Below are 19,379 nucleotides of genomic sequence, written 5' to 3'. Positions count from 1 at the left end.
TGTCTGGCCACCGAAGCCCAGGACCTGGGAAGAGTGCTGCAGGGGGAACGAGCTGAGAAGCCCGCTATTCCCGAGACAGGAGAGCCGAACTGGAGCTTCAGCATGGGAAGGGAATGTGAAGACTGATGGAACTGCACGGATCTGGGGGCAGGCAGGGACCCCCACCCCAGTGCAGACCTACCTATGAGCGGGAGCTCGTCCATGGTGATGCCCTGAGATTTGAGGTGCTTCTTGATGCAGGCCAGCCGCTGCACGTTGGGGCCCCAGCGCCGGCCCAGCTTGTGGATGTGCTGAATCTGCGTGACGAACCGCATCTCGTCGTTGAGCTTGCATTCGGGCCGCCAGTCCGGAGGGGGGATCACCCTGCACATCCCGAACTTCTCCACCTGAGCGCGGACCGACTCGATGTAGATGAGCGGGTCGTGGAACTCCTTGGCGGAGGGCCTGAGGACGGGGATCTCGTCCATGGCCGCCCACCCGGCCTTGCCGCCGCCCTTCTCGGCCTTGCCCAAGTCGTGCGGCTTGGGCACGGACTCCGGTTGCGAGGTAGAACGATTTTCACAGGAGGCGCCATCCGCCTTGCCGTGTGCTTGTCTGCCTGGCGTGCTCTTCCCGGCCGTGGCCCGCTTCGGCCGGTTTCTCTCCAGGCTGCGCTCGGGCACTTCCTTCTTCACGTGTCCGTTCAGCAGACCTTTCTCGGCCGGGGCTTTCTTGCCGGGGCCTTCGGCGGGGCCAGTCGCCCCTTTCATCTTCTTGGGGGGCGACTGCGGCTTCTCCGCCTGCTGTGCCTCTTCCAGTCTCCTCTTGGAGTTCCGCAGCCCCTCCCGCAGCTGCCGCCCCCCAACCTCCTTAGTGCATGACTTTGGGTTCAACCTGCCACTGACCTTGAGGCCATTGACGGCGGGCCCGGTGGACCTGGACGCCCCCCCGAGGGATAGCACCTGTTTGCGGGTTTTTGCATTGCTACTTTCAGATTTCCCTGAGATTGTGTGGTTGACAGCGGAACTGGGCTTGTGGTGATTGGGTTTGGTGTCCTTGACCAGTTCTCTCTTGGCTTTGGTGTATGTGACAGCCCCCTTCGTCACCGTGGCAGTGTACTTCACAGTTTTAGATGGTGAAGGTCTGACCTCGCGCATCTTTTTGGCACTGGTTGCACCTGCACCCAGAGATGACATTCGAGTGACTCCGTTTACCTTAGAAACCTGTGGAGCAGTGGAAGCAGAGGCGGAAAAAAACACAGAATCAGTACCTGCCACGAACACAGCCGGCCCACCCATGAGAAAGGGCCTGGAACCTGGGAACGAGCAGAGCCAGCAGCCTGTTCATAAGAAGAGATGTGGAAATACCAGCAAAGGGAAGCACAATACACGTCCCAGAACTAAGCAGTGATGTCCACTTTCAGAATCAACTATACACCTAGCCTTCTTCACAAAACTATACAGCCTGCCCAAGGCGATTCTTGCAGGGTTTCCCGGGTGTGTTTTCATGCTCCCATGGCTCTTCCAGGAGATTTGGTGTTTCCCAATGAAGACGTCCCCACGTGACACACAATCACCTGTCCTGAGCTTGTAAGAGTTGGTGACAGTAATACCATACTTGCTTGGGGGAAGTGGAAATACACTCACTCGCATATCCCCGCTCCAAGAAAACCCATGTCTGCTATTTCTGTGCTCCACAGAGCAGTATGACCTGCCCACAGGATTTAAAAATCTATGTGGCTAAAAAAAGAAAGAAAACAAAAATACTATGGAAGGAAAAGAACAGCAGTGCTCATGTGGTTTGGCTCCGAGTGGCAGGCCAGGCCCGGAGGTGTGGCTGCAAACTGTCAGCAGCTGCTGTCTGCCTTCCGTGTGGAGAACAGCCCAGGACAGGGCCAGGCGGGATGGAAGAGGGATGCCCAGAGCCCACCGGTGAAGCGAAACACACCAACCCCAGACAAACTTTCCCGTTGGGTTCTACGTGATCTGGGCAAACAGAGGCAGTCTTACAGCTTAGGCACCATGGTAATTCCAGGATACATAAATGACAGAGAAAATGGGGAACGAGAAGGGCAGACACCAGAAATGCACAAGATTCCAAACGAGAGTAAGGAAGAGACCCAATGGGGCTGATGCCAGGCTTGATGGTTTCAGGAAGTCTTCTCCATGTCACACCATGGCTGCTGCTCCATCACTTAACCTCTTGGGCATTACTTTTCATCTATGACATGAGTTTCAAGTCAGGGACTACAGGGTTTTATAACCACCACCATCTCCAAAGGAAGAAACTTAAAAGATTACTGAGAAACACAGAATAAAAACAGTAGCTCCCGGGCCAGGCGCAGTGGCTCACACCTGTAATCCCAGCACTTTGGGAGGCTGAGGTGGGTGGATCACGAGGGTCAGGAGTTCAAGACCAGCCTGGCCAAGATGGTGAAACCCTGTCTCTACTAAAAATACAAAAATTAGCTGGGCATGGTGGCGGGCACCTGTAATCCCAGCCACTCAGGAGGCTGAGTCAGAGAACTGCTTGAATCCAGGAGGCTGAAGTTGCACTGAGACGAGATCGTGCCGCCGCACTCCAGCCTAGGCAACACAGTAAGACTCAGTCTCAAAAAACAAAACTAGCTCCCTTTTCTCTCCAACAGCCCCTGAGAAGAAGGTGCCAGGAAGGGGAATCAGGACAGCTAGACACATGTGGTGATGGACAAGAGGACACTGAAACACCGATGCCACAAGGCTGTGCAGGCTGTCCTCACATGAGGATGAAGGTCCCCAGATGGCAGGTAATGAGTCTTAGTGACCTTTCTACTAAATCTAGGCCTGGCCCAAGAATTAGCAGTTACCTTAAGTGGGGTGGGGCATGGGATGAAACTTCCCCAAAGCACCCAAACCAGTGGCTCTCAGCATCCCCTAGAGGGCTGATGTAAAGACATCACTGGGTCCTACCCCCAAAGTGTCTAATTCAGAGGGTCGCAGATGGGGCTGAGAATGGGTGTTCCGGACCAGGTCCCAGGCGATGCTGTGGGCTGACCTGGGAACTGCACTTGGAACCACTAAAAGCATCAGTGGAAGTTCATAAAAATCAAAAAGGAAAGAAGCCACTGTATTTCTCTATATGCCACCAATTAAATACAGTCCAATCAAAGCCACAAATTCTCGGTAGGACATCTTCTCTTAGGAGCCACCCCAGAAGGCCTCACTCCTGGAGCCAGGATCGGAGGCCCCATGAAGAGGCAGAAGGAAAGGCCCAGGAATCAGAGTCTGGCTCCTAAACCATGAGTCACCCTGTAAAGACGTGGGACTGAGGCTGGGCATGGTGGGTCACGCCTGTAATCCCAGCACTTTGGGAGGCCGAGGCGGGCGGATCACCTGAAGTCAGGAGATCGAGACCAACCTGGCAAACATGGAGAATCCCCATCTCTACTAAAAATACAAAATTAGCCAGGCATAGTGGTGTGCGCCTATAGTCCCAGCTACTCGGGAGGCTGAGGCAGGAGAATCGTTTGAACCTGGGAGGCAGAGGCTGAAGTGAGCCGAGATCGCGCCATTGCACTGCAGCTGGGCAACAAGAGCAAAACTGTCTCTTAAAAAAAAAAAAAAAAAAAGAAGTGGGACTGATAGGGTCTGGAATCAATATTGGGAAAGCCTTTTTGGGAGGAATAAAGCTCCTGGATACATTTAAAATAGATTTATAAAACCAGGAGTTAGGACAGACAGAAATTTTCTGTGGTAAGTATCACTAATCTGTAAGAGGAGGTATAGAGAGGAATGCAAATCTCTTATTTCAATTGTTCTTTCAAATGCTTCCACTAAAACCAAAACAAAACATTTAGAAAAACAAAAGCAAACTGTAAACTCCAGCTGGGGCTGATCTTTATTTCCATCGTCCAAGACATGGAGGTCCATGGACCTCAGGTATCCAAGACCTTGGGGAAGAGGTAACACCTCTACAGGTGGCTGAATCGCCTTTTAACCTGTAGGGGTGCAGTCTGTTTCAGCCTACTCCCAGCACAGGAGTCTCCTTAAGGAGGCTGACTACACAATACGGCTTCATCTATTCTTACAGATGGGGAAGCACCTGGCAAAATGGCACACTCCAGATGGTGCCAGACATAACCCACTCCTGTGAAGTGCAGGCGTCCACCACCACTACTTGCTGAGGTTGCTTTCCAAACCTGGCACCCCTAAAGCCCCTGGGGGAGCTTCAAAATAATGTACATCCTTTCCCTCTAGATTCTGTACTAATTGGTGAGGATCAAGAAAGGGACTCTGTTTAAAAGCCCCAGATGGCTCAGTGTCCCCACAAATCCGTGGACCCTGCCCTTCCCTAACACCACCGTCCACATGCCAGAGTGCAGTGCTATGTGTCTCATATTCTATCTCAAGTAAGAGTGCAGAGCCTTTGGGTCCATCCATTCTGGATTCTTGGGGCACCCGAGTTCACAGCTAGCAATGCTACAGGGAGGTACATTTTCTACACAGCTGGATTCTATATATCACTATCTTCAATGGCAAAAGGAACAACTTGTTTAAATGTTTCTGACAACCTAAATACTGGATTATTGCCAAGGTATACATTCAGGTAACTTGCTTTGTGAGAAAATAACAGTTATCTTCAACAATATCCACCCAGATATCATACACGCACGCCCATGTAAGAAGCTCAAAGACGAGATGGACCTCACCCACAACACAGAACAAGTTACAAAGACTGAAAATGGCAAGTGGACGGGCCGTCTTCTATGCCCAGCAGGAAAGGCCACAGGGGAGCTGACAAGCTAACACAGGAAGCAATCTGCCCCTTAAGCTGCTTCATGTGCCCTAAAGGGGAGAAATAAAACAGAACAAACCACCCAGCCAGCAGCACCACAGTGGGGAAACCCATGACCCATCAATCCAACAAAAAGATACCCCTGTTCTTGGCCTGGACCTGTCTGTAAGCAGCCAACGCTTCATCAGTACAAAAGAAAACAAAAGAATGGAGGATGGCATTGTCTTACCTTGCTACGAAGGTCGCCCCCAACCACCTCTATATCAATTAAAACCACACACAGCCCAGGTATGTTGCCAGCGCACTACAGGGAAGGTGACCGCTGTACGTCCTGAGGGAGTCCACAGAAGGGCACAGACAAGAAGCCATCTGAGCTCACTGAAGAATGAGTGCCGAGGCACGCTACGGCAGGACACTCCAGTGAATGACAATACGTTTCAGCTGAGAAGCTTTATACATAAATAAGCTTCTTCAGAGCTGAAGTTGCTCTTTCTCTCCGCTCTGTTGTGGATTTCTGGCTTCTCAGCCCATTCCCCCCCAGCTGGCAACCCAGTTCTGCAGAAAACGAGGTATCTGCAGCATGTGTTCCTTGGCTCATAGCCATCCGTCACCTGTATCTCAGGTGATTCCAGGGGCATGGCCATGACGTTTTAGAGCAACCCCTCCTAGTCATAACAGAATGAGTTCAAATTTAACAGGCAAGGTTGAGAACATTTTCCAGTTACATTCAGCTTGATGAATAGTTGCAACAATACCTCATTCTTCTTGCAGAAGGGATATAAGATGAGAGATATGAAAGCCCAGGACATCAAACATTCCTACCTTTGTTCTTAATAACAGAAATTCCATAAAAACTGTGCCCAGTCCACACTCTGTGTGCTTACTTTAAGAATATAAAATCCCTCCCCTCCACCCTTAACGGGTTTTTCTCTACCTCCTTACCGTCAAACATAATATTTAAATCAACTCACTATAATGACAGATGAAAAGGAGAAATGCGCTTCCAAGGCACAGCAGAAGAAATGACTCTGATGTTTTTGGTTAACTAAGCAAAAATGTTTTAGTCGCTCAAGATGATGATGCTGTCCTCAGTTCAACCTCAGATTCAGTGGCGAGCTCTTCTTCCCCACGAGAGGGAGCCATTGAGCCGAGACCTCTGCCAGCCTTTCAAAACAGAGCCAGAGCCCAGAGAGAGAAACAGTTGGTGGCTGGGGGTAGTCCATTTGCACTTTAAAACTTGAATCAAACACAAAGAGCCTAAACAGAAGTGAAAGGCACTGGACAGACAGTGAGTTATGGAAGGGGAGGAGCAGCCGGCTCAAACACGGACCGCAGCAGCAGATGGGCAGGAGCCTTCCAGCCAAGGCCAAGGCCAAGGCGAATGTGCTCTGGAAGAGATAACTGGGTTCTACTGGAGAATCTAGATGTGTGCATAACCTCTACTCCCACTGAAGGCAACGTAACAGGGTCACAAACACCACACCACCAGAAAGTGCAATTCAGACGACACAATGTCATCAGAAAAAAACCTTAAACATTTTTTAAGGCTCATACGATTTTCTATGTTTCCTTCTCGATGGTCGTATTTCATTTTCCAGAACTTTAAAAGAATATTCTCAATTCCTTGGCCCGCTCTGAATCTTACAAAGGCAGGACTTCTCTGCAACCCTTACACATTTTCATATGAAAACCTCTTCAGTGACAGTAGCCTAGCTCAGTGGAAGCCCCTGTAAAGCCAGCAGGATTAGCCAGCTGATCATTTCCTTCTCACACTCAGCCTCAGCGCAAGAAATGAGAATCACACATGACCACATCTGGCGCAGCCTAACCGTCCATATCCTGGCTTACAAACCACACAAATTTCTACACAAGTAAAAAACCTGCTCTGACTCTCCTGGAAAACTACTGCTTCAAAACCCTTGCTAGATAAAGCTTGTTTGCTTGACCATCCTAAACTCGCTACTTTCTGAGGAGTACTATTTCAGGAAAGCAACGGAAAAACACCATTTGCTCCTTGGTGAGACCCTTACCATAAAACCAAATTACTGCACAGAGGCAATCCCAGCCCCTGACAATTGCAGTGTTACACAGGCATGTGCATTCCAGACAGAGACAGCTCATCTCGTATTATCCAGAGTAAAGGGCTGGCCAGAGCCCTCATACCAAGAACACGGCATAGGTGAAGTGCGCGGTGGTAAGTTCTAAGTCTCCAGGGACTCCATAAATCGCACGCACTATCACATGGCGTTACCCGCTGCGCAGGAGGGGAAGTGGTTTTACACTTGGCAGACAGGCGCATGTCCCCACATAGTTCATCAGAGCAAGCAGGGAAAAGGCACTTCTCAGCAGCACCCCTAAAAAGTTATATCTCCACACTTCATACAATTACATTGAGGCTTTTAAGCTGACAAAACAAAAACAAAACAAAACAACAAAACCCACATATCATAGTTAAAATGAAAGATCAGAGGATCCTCTGGACCCATATCCTTCCGGCAGCTGAAAAGATGAAAGGTCACAGTCTAATCATTTGCCTCAAGCAGTCACAAGGGAATCTGCAATTTGTTTTTATTGACCTTATTTTCAGAGTACTTAACTAACAGGACCTGGGGGTTGGAAAATTTTCCTTCTATTTCTCACAATCTCCCTATGCGAGGACTTGGCAAGACTGGCTCCAAAGGAGTAATAGGGCCCGGGAAGGTTAAATAGCACATCTCAAGTCTCACTGAAGGGCAGAGTCAGAGCGAAACTAGAATCTGTAGCCCTGGGTCATTCCATCTGCGCTGGTTAGACTGGAGCAGGGAGGGAGGAGGAGAAGGAAGAGGGAGAAAGCAGGGGAGGGGTGGCAGGAGAGGATCTTGGTCCATTAGCATATGGGGCTACCTGAAAGGACTCTACGCTGAGCCCTGAAAGCAGCTGAGCTCCTGCACTGACTCAGATGACAGAGGCCTGCTGTGTGAGGGGCCTCTTTCCTGCACCTCGGATCCTGAACAGGGAACAGGTTACACAAACACGCCATGGAGCACAGGGGCAGGCAGGGCCATCCGAGGCTAAGGCGGTACTTTCTACTCCTCCTCAGCTCTTTGCTGTGCCCAGCTGTGCTAATCCCTCTCATCCCCTTACAAAGGAAAACCCTGAACTGAATGAAGGGCAAGGGCTGAGAGTACACTCTGACCAGCTGAGATGACAGGTGTATCCCACACGTCCCCATTCGTGACTGTGCAAGAGGGTGTGCACACACGTGTCTGCCGTGCATGAGCACGTCCACAGTCACGTGTACATTACTCAGGTCCTCCACCGCCCTGTACTCCTGTCTCACCATCCCGAGGTTGGGGTCTTGGGGAGAAAGGCAAGATTTGGAAGCTCACCTGGATATGGCCTCCAATCCTGATGCGGCCCATTAGAATTTTACCACAACTTAAAAACTTCAAAAAAGCAAAGTGGGATGAACAGAAGATAAACAGAAACAAATAACCCTATTCTAGGATCCTGGGAAAACAGACAGATGCAGTCATGTGGTGTAATCGCTGTCCTTCTCTCTGGGTCACTTCTAATTCTTTTCTCTTTCATGAACGAAAACCTTATGTTGGAGAGTTCTGTACAAATCTCCATCGGACCGACAGCATTGCAAACAGGGTGGGAGTGAAGAATCAGAGACCCAGGGCCAACAGCCCGGCGCCTACCTGGGCTTTGTGCCTCTTGTGCTGACAACTGGGGGCCCAGTGGTTGAGAGAGGCCAGCTGAGCGCATGGTGTGGCCCAATTCCACACTGTGGCTGTTGTCTCTGGAGGTGTTTTGCCAACAGTGGCCAGCATTTAATACACGCTACATATGTGTGGACTATGGAAACATGAACGTGGTGATTCTTGCCCCATCCCACGCCCCCCACCAACAGCATACTGTTTGACAGGTAAAGGTTCGTGTGTGCAAGCACAAATACCTGTGTGCCTGCGTGTGAAGAGTCACGTGTTCACGTTCAGAGAGAAATATCTCCAACATCACCAAGAATGAGAAAGACCATCTCCAGCACGAGATGAAGTTGAGTAAGTTCACAGCACAAGGACTATGTGTTAGTCATTGTGCAACACTGCCAGCCAGGACATCTCTTCTGTCCCCTCCCCAACTTCCTCTGAATCTACCTTTGAAAATCATAGCCTCCAGTCTCTTTTGGTGAAGATTTTAATAATCTATGTTTAACTCGGTGAGGAAAGCGCATCAGTGATATCATGACTCAGAGGATGTTAAAATGGAGTGGGGAACAGGAGGATGAGGAATCAGTGAAATGCCACCTGTCCGGGGACGGACCCTCAGCTGTGTGTCTGCAGGAACCTGCCTTTATCCCGACGACTCATTCCCAGGGTTGTGGGAAATCAATGCCCAGGGATGGGAAATCTGGACAGCAATAGTGGCCAAGCCCTGAGGCGTTCTTCAAAGCTGCCCCACCAGGACCTGTGTTATCTGTGGCCCTGTCGGAGGGGGGCAGTTTGGGGCAGCAGGAGCAGGAGGTGGTCAGGGTGGCATCCATCCCCACTCTGTGGACACTACAGCACAGGACCCAAACGCCTTGCGTGGAAGAGGTGCCACCCAGCCACACCCCATTCCACATAGACTGCTCGGCAGTGCACATGCCATGCACATATTCTGCTTCAAAGGCCGGGTGGTGAAATGTTAACTTGTCACATCAAAAAGACAGAAAAGTAGACCAGGATCGTCCACTAACAGAACTACACCATTTGCAGGCCTGTTTCAAAACCTAACCTGAGAAAACACGTTCCCTGCTACTCTACCACCTGTTTGGAGCCCACGGTGGGTGGGTGGGAGAAGGCTTAAGTAAGGAAATGAGTTCCCTTTCTCGGAGAACACAGGTGGTGAATGCAGTGGCCCCCAGGGCTCAATGCAAATCCAACTGACATGCCTCGGCTCCAGCAAAGGCCGTTCTGACTCTCCCTGTCTCCCCTCTGAGCACCACCTCCTGCTTCCTGAGCCCGCTGAAGATGAATTTTCAGCTTGCTGAAGTGAAGTGGGAAACTGGCGTCTGGCACACATGCAGGCACCCCTGGCGGACTTTACCTGCTTCCGTAAGTCCTGAGCCGACCGATGCAGAGGGGGGTGGTGGTGGTTGGCAGCGGGCCCCTTGGCCGAGGAACCCGTGGAGGGGGTCGCTGCGGGGTGGTTCGCCGAAGCCGGCTCCCGGCGGCCGTCAGCCCGGTGGTCGCTGTGCTTCTCCTTCGCCGGAGTGGCTTCTTTGCTTTTGTGTTTCTGAACAGGTTCCTTCTCCCGTGTTGACCTGCTGGAACCATTGAAAACTAGAAAAGGAGAAAACAAGAATATATTCACTACTCGACCACAACTATGTAACCTACTGATACGGATTGCCTCTGTGTCCCCACGGAAATCTCACGTCAAACAATAATCCCCATGTGTTAGGGAGGGACCTGGCGGGAGCTGACTGGATCATGGCGGCAGTATTCCCCACGCTGTTCTCCTGATACCAAGTGCGCCCTCACAACATCTGATGGTTTGTTGTTGGTTTTTTTTTGTTTTTTGAGACAGAGTCTTGCTCTGTCACCAGGCACCAGGCAGGAGTGCAGTGGTGCAATCTCGGCTCATTGCAATCTCTGCCTTCTGGGTTCAAGCAATTCTGTCTCAGCCTCCCGAGTAGCTGGGATTACAGGCACACGCCACCACACCCAGCTAATTTTTCTATTTTTTTTTTTTTAGTAGAGATGGGGTTTCACCAGGTTGGCCAGGATGGTCTTGATCTCTTGACCTCGTGATCTGCCCACCTCAGCCTCCCAAAGTGCTGGGATTACAGGTGTGAGCCACCGTGCCCGGCCGATCTGATGGTTTAGAAGGGTTTGGCAGTTCCCACCTTACGCTCTATCTCTCCCGCTGCCATGTAAGACAAGCTTTGCTTCCCCTTCGCCTTCTACCATGATTAAGTCTCCTGAGGCCTCCCCAGCCATGCGGACCTGTGAGTCAATTTAACCTCTTTTCTTTATTAATTACCCAGTCTCAGGTAGTATCTTTATAGGAGTGTGAGAATGAACTATATACACCTCCACTCCCTGAAGTCAAAAAACATCGACCATCAAGCGTCAGACGTTCTCAACAAAAACAAAAAACAAAACAAAACAAAAAAAACCAACCAGCACCTGAATGCAGATAACAGGAAAAAGCCTAAACATCAAGACACAAAACTAAATTGAAAATCCTAACCATTAAAAATTACATGCTTTGGCTAAAACAATGGAAAATACATTCTTTAAAAAATTCCCTACAAGAAAACTCCAGCACCCCTCAAAATATCAACATCATACCTTGAGAAAAAGAACTTAAACTTAGGAAAATAACAGTCTCATTCCAAGAACATGACCACCTGGAATGTAAGTGAAGACAGAGGGGATCCAGAATAATGAAGTGTATTCTGAGATTTAAAAGAGATGCATTGGAGGCTAGAGAGCTACTGATGTGCTTGGGGTGGGCATACAGCTGCTTTGTCTGACCTATTAGTGACAAGAGAGACGAAGAAAGGGGTGATGGAGCTTAGAGCCAGACCCATTTTTTATTCCTGAATTCAAAAACAGCAATAATAGCTAATACTTCTCTCTTTTTTTTTTGAGATGGAGTTTTGCTCTGCTGTCCAGGCTGGAGTGCAGTGGCATGATCTTAGGTCACTGCAATCTCCGTCTCCCAGGGTCAAGCAATTTTCCTGCCTCAGCCTCCCGAGAAGCTGGAAATACAGGCACGTGTCACCACAGCCAGCTAATTTTTTATATTTTTTGTAGATACGGGGGCTTTCCCCATGTTAGCCAGGATGGTCTCGATCTCCTGACCTCATGATCCACTCGCCTTGCCTTCCCACAGTGCTGGAATTATAGGCATGGGCCACCACGCCAGGCTCACTAACAGCTAATATTTCTTAAGTGCTTACTATAAGCCAGGGGAACTATACAAAGCCCTGAAGTACACTCAGCCTCTGAATCCTCAGAACAACCATACAAGAAAGGACACTTACTGATGGAGGAGGTAAGCGCCTGGCACAGGCCATGCCACCAGTCCCTCGTATATGAGGTCAGCCTACGCCCAAGCCTACCACACCCCTCCGCAAACCCCAGGTGGCTACAAGTGAGAATTTCCAGCGAGCATGGTGCTTCCTACCCACCGGGCAGAAATTTCAAAAGAGAACAGGGATGCTCGGGGTTTCTGCAGGAAACCTGGTAACACCGATGTGATGGGTTTCTCCTTCTGCTGTACAGGCCCTCGCATCTCTGTAACCCACAAAGGCCCTCCTCTCCCCACAAACAGTCCAAACAGGGCCTATTTCTTCAGGGAAGGAGGAAGGGCACCCTGTTCCTGAGTTGCTTTAGGCAGAGCAGCAAGGGGAAGCTAGAGTGATCTTTTAGTCAACCTGCCGGAGGGAGTATTCAAAAGGTTACTGTGTCCACTCATCAATCTGGCAATTGAGCAACTCCAGGCCGTCCCCACCCCAAGCAGCACTTGCAGAACACTTCAGGTAGAATTCCACTACCCCCACTGCAGCAGATCAAAGTGAAAATTCTTCCTCCTTTGAGTTGGAAATCTCTTCCTATTGGCTTGCAAATCTTTCCTCCTCTACACAGCAGAAGACTCCCTTTCCCCAACATTCAATCTTACATTGTATTTTAAGAGTCCTTTAAAATTACATTAATGCCTTACAAATTGCAAAGATTGTCCCTTTTGTCATTTACCTAGGTCATTTGCTATGGTGCCAAATCTGCTAACACATTTCTTTCAGTTTCTTGCTTTCATACTTAGCATATCGTATCCTTCTGTATTTTTTCAGATAAGCAACTTTTGAGTATACACTACACTATTAGTGACTGTAGTCAAGAGGCTGTCCAATTTATCTGCCAATTCTCTCACCCCTTGAACCAACTTTGCACCCTTTCACCAACATCTTTCCATTCCAACACCCATGCTTTCAAATAGTAAAATCATCTTCTAAGTCTCCTTGTAATTGTTTTCTAATTAGACTGCTTGGATTTAATTATTTAGTCCAATTGTCCTGGTGTAAGACAGAGATGCACATTTTCCCTATCTGGACTGGATGCAAGCCTTTATCTCAAAGTTCCTTCCAGCACCAGTGACGAACAGATTTTAAACACTGAAGGAAAGACCAGGCCATGTCAAAATACAGGACACAATCCGATGCTGCACAAGGTTCTACTGGATACTCTCCGTTGCGGAGAAAATGGAGAGCTTCATATGGCTGGCATTTATTCTAAGTCTAAGTAACTACCCATTGTCAGAAACCATCAATCATGCCCAAGATGGCAGTATCTGTGCTAGCTTTCAAGACAAATTAAAGGCAACATCTGTAAGAAGTCATACTTCAATGTAATTAAAACTCAAGCCAAGGGAACATGAATCTAGGCAATTCCTGACCCTTCACCAATTTTCTAAAGCAGTGAACACAGCTTCTTTATTAAAATCTAGCAGAGGAAGCAGTCGCTTTTTTTTGTAAATCTCCAATACTCCTCCATACTTCTCCATGCTTTCTGCTGCCACTAAGACATGTCTGCCACGAAGAAGCACCAGTTCTGTAATTACTACTCTTCATTCAGGTAACAAAATATTATTCTATGGGTTTGCCGCCCTTCAAAAAATATCTGCAGCTCATGCCCGCCTTTATTGTTTAGAGCTCGGCAATTTATTTAATCCTCGGTTTTCCCATCTATAGACTGGGGATAGCAGATGTTCCTGTAGGTAGAACACATCTACCACAATGTCTGGGGTTCAGGGGGTATGCAGGATTTGGGAGACACGATCACTGCATGTTTAAAAGGGCCATTTCGGCCAGGCACAGTGCTTCACACCTATACTCCCAGCACTTTGGGAGGCCAAGGCAGCAGGATCACAAGGTCAAGAGTTCGAGACCAACCTGGCCAACATGGCAAAACCTGTCTCTACTTTATAAAAAATACAAAAATTAGCAGGTGTGGTGGCGGATGCCTGTAATCCCAGCTACTCGGGAGGCTAAAGTAGGAAAATTACTTGAACCCGGGAGGCGGAGGTGGTGGAAAGCTGAGATTGTGCCACTGCACTCCAGCCTGGGTGACAAGGGTGAGACTCTGTCTCAAATTAACAACAACAACAAAAAAGGCCATCTCAGGTTACTGCACAATCAGACTGTGGGCACATCTCTTTTGCCTCATATCCCTCCCAGCAGAGAGTATAAAGAAGGGTTTCACACTGACCATGCCTGTTACGTCTCCTACTCATGCCAGACTGTGAATGGGAATCTGTGGACCAAGGCCAGAGGAGCCAGGTGCCTCCTAACGCTTGCCAGTATCACTTTCACGGGAAAAAGAGGAGTAGCTCATCACCTGCCTGATCAAAAGAAAATACAACGCTGAAAATACATCCCAATTTTCCACTAGCGACATGTGGTCACATCAGTGGACTTCGAAGGAGATTTACAGACCCTTTGAGGACATAGAAATCCTTGCAGGAGAAATCTGCTAGGGCAAAACCATTTCATAATAATACAAAGACATGATTTGCCTTTACAATGGGTAGACATCTGCACTGATGGTACAAAAAATGGTAGGTTAACTATAAGAGAAATGCAAATCAAATCCACAATGAGATATACCACTTTACATCGACTGGGATGATTATATCATAAAGATGGATAATGATGAGTGACTGCAAGGATATAGAGAAACTGGAATCCTCACACACTACTAGCAGAAATGTATAATGATGTCTCCTTTCGAGATAGTTCCTCAAAAGGAGAAACAGAGGCAGTTCTCATGACCCACCAATTCCATTTCCAGGAACGTACAAGAGAGAAATAAAAAATAAGTCCACATAAAAACTTGCACACAAAGATTCATGACAGAATTGAAGTATTAGCCGTAAAAAGGAAATCAAGTATTGATACATGCTATAGCACATTTAATAGGTATATTCTATGATATATATGAATCGTATCTCAACAAAATATATTTTTAAAATACAGGTGAAATCAATGGTATCGTAGCATAAATAAAGGCAATGGCACTAAATTACTGTACACTAATCTAGTATGCATTTCATCTCTGCTACCAGGGATTAGTAGCAGTTAAAAAAAAAAAAAAAAAAGAGCCAGTTTCACCTAAGAATGACCTTGATAGGCCAGGCGCAGTGGCTCACGCCTGTAATCCCAGCACTTTGGGAGGCCGAGGCGGGTGGATCACGAGATCAAGAGATCGAGGCCATCCTGGTCAACATGGTGAAACCCTGTCATACCAACAGGGATTATCACTGAATCATGACCCCTGAGCACACATACTTTGTGTGACAAAATGCTATTACACAAAAAGCACTTCTCCTATATACAGAAATATGATGATCATCTCTAGGAAAAAGCACTTGTGTGATTGTATAAGTTTTAGGCTAGCCCCTTTCTTTCATAGGATGTTGTTTTTATTTGAAGAAGGACCTACACACACACACTATAATTCTTCAGTCTCAGTTATTTGTAGTTTTTTTTTTGAGATGGATTTTCGCTCATTACCCAGGCTGGAGTGCAATGGCGCGATCTCGGCTCACCGCAACCTCCGCCTCCTGGGTTTGGGCAATTCTCTTGCCTCAGCCTCCTGAGTAGCTGGGATTACAGGCACGCGCCACCGTGCCCAGCTAATTTTTTGTATTTTTAGTAGAGACGGGGTTTCACCATGTTGACCAGGATGGTCTCAATCTCTTGACCTCGTGATCCACGCGCCTCAGCCTCCCAAAGTGCTGGGATTACAGGCGTGAGCCACCGCATCCAGCCCCTATTTGTAGTTTTTACTTAGTTACTAGAATTTTTTCAAAAATGAACAAAGCACCGGGTGTGGGGGCTCACGCCTGTAATCCCAACACTGTGGGAGGCCAAGGCAGGTGTTCACAAGGTTAAGAGATTGAGACCGTGCTGGCCAACATAGTGAAACCCCATCACTACTAAAAATACAAAAATTAGCTGGGCATGGTGGCATGCGCATGTAGTCCCAGCTACGCGGAGGCAGAGGCAAGAGAATCACTTGAAACCAGGAGAGGGAGGTTGCAGTGAGTCAAGATCACGTCACCACACTCCAGCCTGGCGACTCTGTCTCAACAACTACTATATATATATACATATATATATAAAATAAAGCAGCAACTTTAGCCGGGCGCAGCGGCTCATGCCTGTAATCCCAGCACTTTGGGAGGTCAAGGCGGGAAGATCATGAGGTCAAAAATCAAGACCACCCTGGCCAATATGGTGAAACCCCGACTCTACTAAAAATAAAAAAATTAGCTGGACGTGGTGGCACGCGCCTGTAATCCCAGCTACTGTGGAGGTTGAGGCAGAGGAATAGCTTGAATCCAGGAGGAAGAGGTTGCAGTGAGCCGATATCACACCATTGCACTCCAGCCTGGGGACAGAGCAAGACTTGGTTTCAAAAAAATAAAATAAAGTAAAATAAAATAAAGCAAGTCTGTCTGATCAAGGAAAATAAGTCATTGCTGCCAATGACAGAATTCAGGCTTTCAGGCAAAAATTACAGTATCAGAAAATCAGGATCTGCCATCATGAGTTTGACAGAAATTCTTTGATAATGTACAAGAAAAGGGTGCTAACAAGAACTCAGTGAACCATTATTTTCAATGACCGACACAGGATGCTAAAAAACAGTGCATGGGTTAAAGATCCATTCAAAGAAAAAGACACACCAATGGATATTAATGTAACAGAGTATGAAAAGTTCGATGATACAGGTACAGGTTCCCAGAGCAACTGACCTGTAAGAAACTACCACTTGCAGAGCCTGATGTCCTATCAAATACCGAAATCATCTATAAAGGCTCCTCCCCATTTCCCACATACATACATCATTTATCTGAAGCTGATTTTCTTCATATACATCAACCAAATTATGTATTGCAAGACGCAAGAGATGAATACAGAAGCAAACGTAATAAGGCAATATTCTACTAAACACGAAATGTACAAAAAGGTCAATTAATGTAACTCTTAACGATAAGTTTCTGATTTTGGACTATGATTATTTTTCATTAAAAAATGCTATATGTGTTTAATATGTAACTGGTTTGTGTCATTTTTTAAATGAATAAATATTTCAAAGTATCTTGACTTTTTAATTCTAATATGGCAGACATGAGAATTAAAGCTGATATTAAAAAATATAATCCACATTAATAAAAGCCTTTGGGGGTCCCTTCATAACTTCTAAAAGTAGAAAGGGGTCTGGAATAAAAAATGCCTGAAACCCCCAAGCCCAAGTCATCTGTTCCACTACTCCCTAAATGATGATTTCAAGAAGCTTCACATTTTACATGAAACTGACAGAAGTTACACAGCTCTTGGCGGGGCAAGGCCACTTGCTAAGCTGGGACCTCACAGACACTTGTTAAGAGAGCAACCGTAGTTAGTCAGCAGTATGTTTCTGATCTGAGAAAAACAGATCCTTCATGGCAGTATCTACACCTGAAACCAGACGCACAACTCTTTGGATGTATTTTGATGTCATGAAATCAACTGCTCAGGAAAACACTATGGAAAGCAAAGCAGTGAGTACTAGGATTATAAGGAAAGGGGAACCAGAGGGGAGAGGGAGGCAGGTGACATTAACATAATGAACCAAACCAAATCCGCTGCCCTGACTTCAGCAACCCCTCTGCTAAAGAACGTTTTGATAAGATATCTGGAAATGGAAGAGTTTTCAAACATACCGAAATTAAAAACTGAATCAAACGAACTTTGATTTGCAAACAAAGAGATGGTTTTCAAGCAAACCCACTTGTTATAATCATCATGCTACTTTTAGAGCAGCGACATACCCAAATGGCAAACATATCCAGAAAGTCAAATCATGTGTTAAACGGGAAGAAAGGAGGCAGGGGGAGGACTGGGCAACAGCAACAGAGCCAAAGACAAGGTATATTTTGTACTCAACAGCTCATTAATTTTAAGTGTCGTGGGAACCTGCCAGTTTTACTCCTCCAAGTAATTATCTTTTGTCTTAATTTGTAAGATTCGAGAAAGGGAGAGAAGAGAAAAGGAAAAAAATATCCACTCTCACAGGGAAAGATTAAATCCTGTGAACAGAAGAGAGAAAGACAGAAAGTGCAATGTATAGAAGTCCTCCACACACTGTCCCCAATTAAAAGAAATAATTGGACTAGTTTCTTTAAGAAGAGAAGAAAAGCATTCATCACTGTGAACCATATTAGGAAATTGTATTGTACTCAGATACAAATAGCTTTACATTAATGAACAGAGACAAATATATTGATTTGTATACACATACTCTGAAAGTTAAACGGCCTATAGAAAAGTGTTTTCACACCACAGCAGGCAAAATCTTTAAACCCAAAGGCTGGTATTTTGATTTAGGGTCACTTCATCCCTGAGAAGGTAAGATTTGCTCCCAACGAGGGATGAAAAAGATATGGGCAAAAGAAGTTACTTTAGAAACACATTTAACAGAAATCCTGCAACAGTGTGAAAGGTGGAGAGCTACACTTTCCTAGGGGAATTCACATTTATACCTCCAGGGAGCTTGCCCTAAACAATGTTCCCCAAAAGCTTTGTTTACATATTTAGATCCTGACATAAGCTTCCTGGATGAGACCCTCAAGGAAGGCAGCCCTATGAAAAGCTGATCAGAAGGTTTTTAATAACATCACTACATGCACTACTCCTGATTTTGATTTCTAGTTCTCCTGCTCACCAACCCCATTTGGACCTCAATTCCCTGAACTATAGACCAGCTGGCTGCTTCCTCTTATCTGCCCTTCAGGACTTGCTGAAGTATTTTAAATAAAGTATATAAAGTGCTTTGCGTTCTTCAGAGAAAGGAGTTATGCAAATATAAGAAGGATGATCTTTTTGAAAGCTCTTGCTGCAATGGCAAAGATCCACATGTGAAAAAAATAATTTGTAGAGAAAGCTGACAAAGCCAGTCTTCTCCCTTTCCCTGCCTCCAAGAGCTTCCCAGAACCACGTGCCTCCATCTTGCTAATTACCCACGCTAATAAAGGCACCTCATCCAAACACAAGGAGGGAATCCTGAAGTGTTTTATTAGGTGAGTATGAAACAGGAGTCCTAACTTGGCATCCAAGCAAAAGTTATGGGATACCCTGGGATTATGCAGTGTATGACCTAAAATAACACAGTTCAGAAGGCCTAACCTCCTTGAAAGGGAAATCTAGGAAGTCAGTCGAAACATCTGCTAGCAAGGAAACAGAGGAAAAGAATGAACAGAAGACCCTGAAGATGGGATCCAACTAATAACCCCCAAATTGAAAGATCTTCTTCATGTCCACACCCCAAAACAAATCAAAGGGGCAAAAAAAAAGGAATCACTATAAATAAAGAAGAAATGTGTTAAGCAAGGGAAAGATATCCACCGCCAGTTTCTGATCTCAAGCCAGATATTTAAATGTACGCTTCATGTCATTACAAGGCATCCTCACTTGGGCAAGACACAGACTCTGTCAATTGGCTGGCATGAAATCCCTGTTACTGTACAAAAGCCACACTTGCTCCCTGGAGCCAGTTCAACTTTGCGTCACTATTGTCTGAAAACGGAATGTCTGCCAACCTGTGCCAACA

General features: G+C 46.7%; 1 protein-coding gene across 6 annotated transcripts in view; it reads right to left on the bottom strand.

The window, feature by feature from the left end:
* JARID2 (jumonji and AT-rich interaction domain containing 2) overlaps positions 1 to 19,379 on the bottom strand; it is a 281,796-nt gene that overhangs the window by 25,802 nt on the left and 236,615 nt on the right. For all 6 annotated transcript variants that reach the window (XM_064362994.1, XM_064362998.1, XM_064362996.1 and 3 more), the window contains 2 exons: positions 9,823 to 10,058; positions 182 to 1,202 (listed from right to left, as the gene is read on the bottom strand). In XM_064362994.1, the coding sequence (XP_064219064.1) occupies positions 182 to 1,202; positions 9,823 to 10,058 (1,257 nt within the window). The remainder of the gene's footprint in view (positions 1 to 181; positions 1,203 to 9,822; positions 10,059 to 19,379) is intronic.

Source organism: Aotus nancymaae, unplaced genomic scaffold (assembly GCF_030222135.1).
Source record: "Aotus nancymaae isolate 86718 unplaced genomic scaffold, 86718_ANA_hifiasm-v0.15.2.pri h1tg000051l, whole genome shotgun sequence".
Classification (NCBI taxonomy): domain Eukaryota; kingdom Metazoa; phylum Chordata; class Mammalia; order Primates; family Aotidae; genus Aotus; species Aotus nancymaae.
The sequence above is the reverse complement of the archived record's forward strand: the minus strand, read 5'-3'. Positions and strand labels throughout refer to the sequence as shown.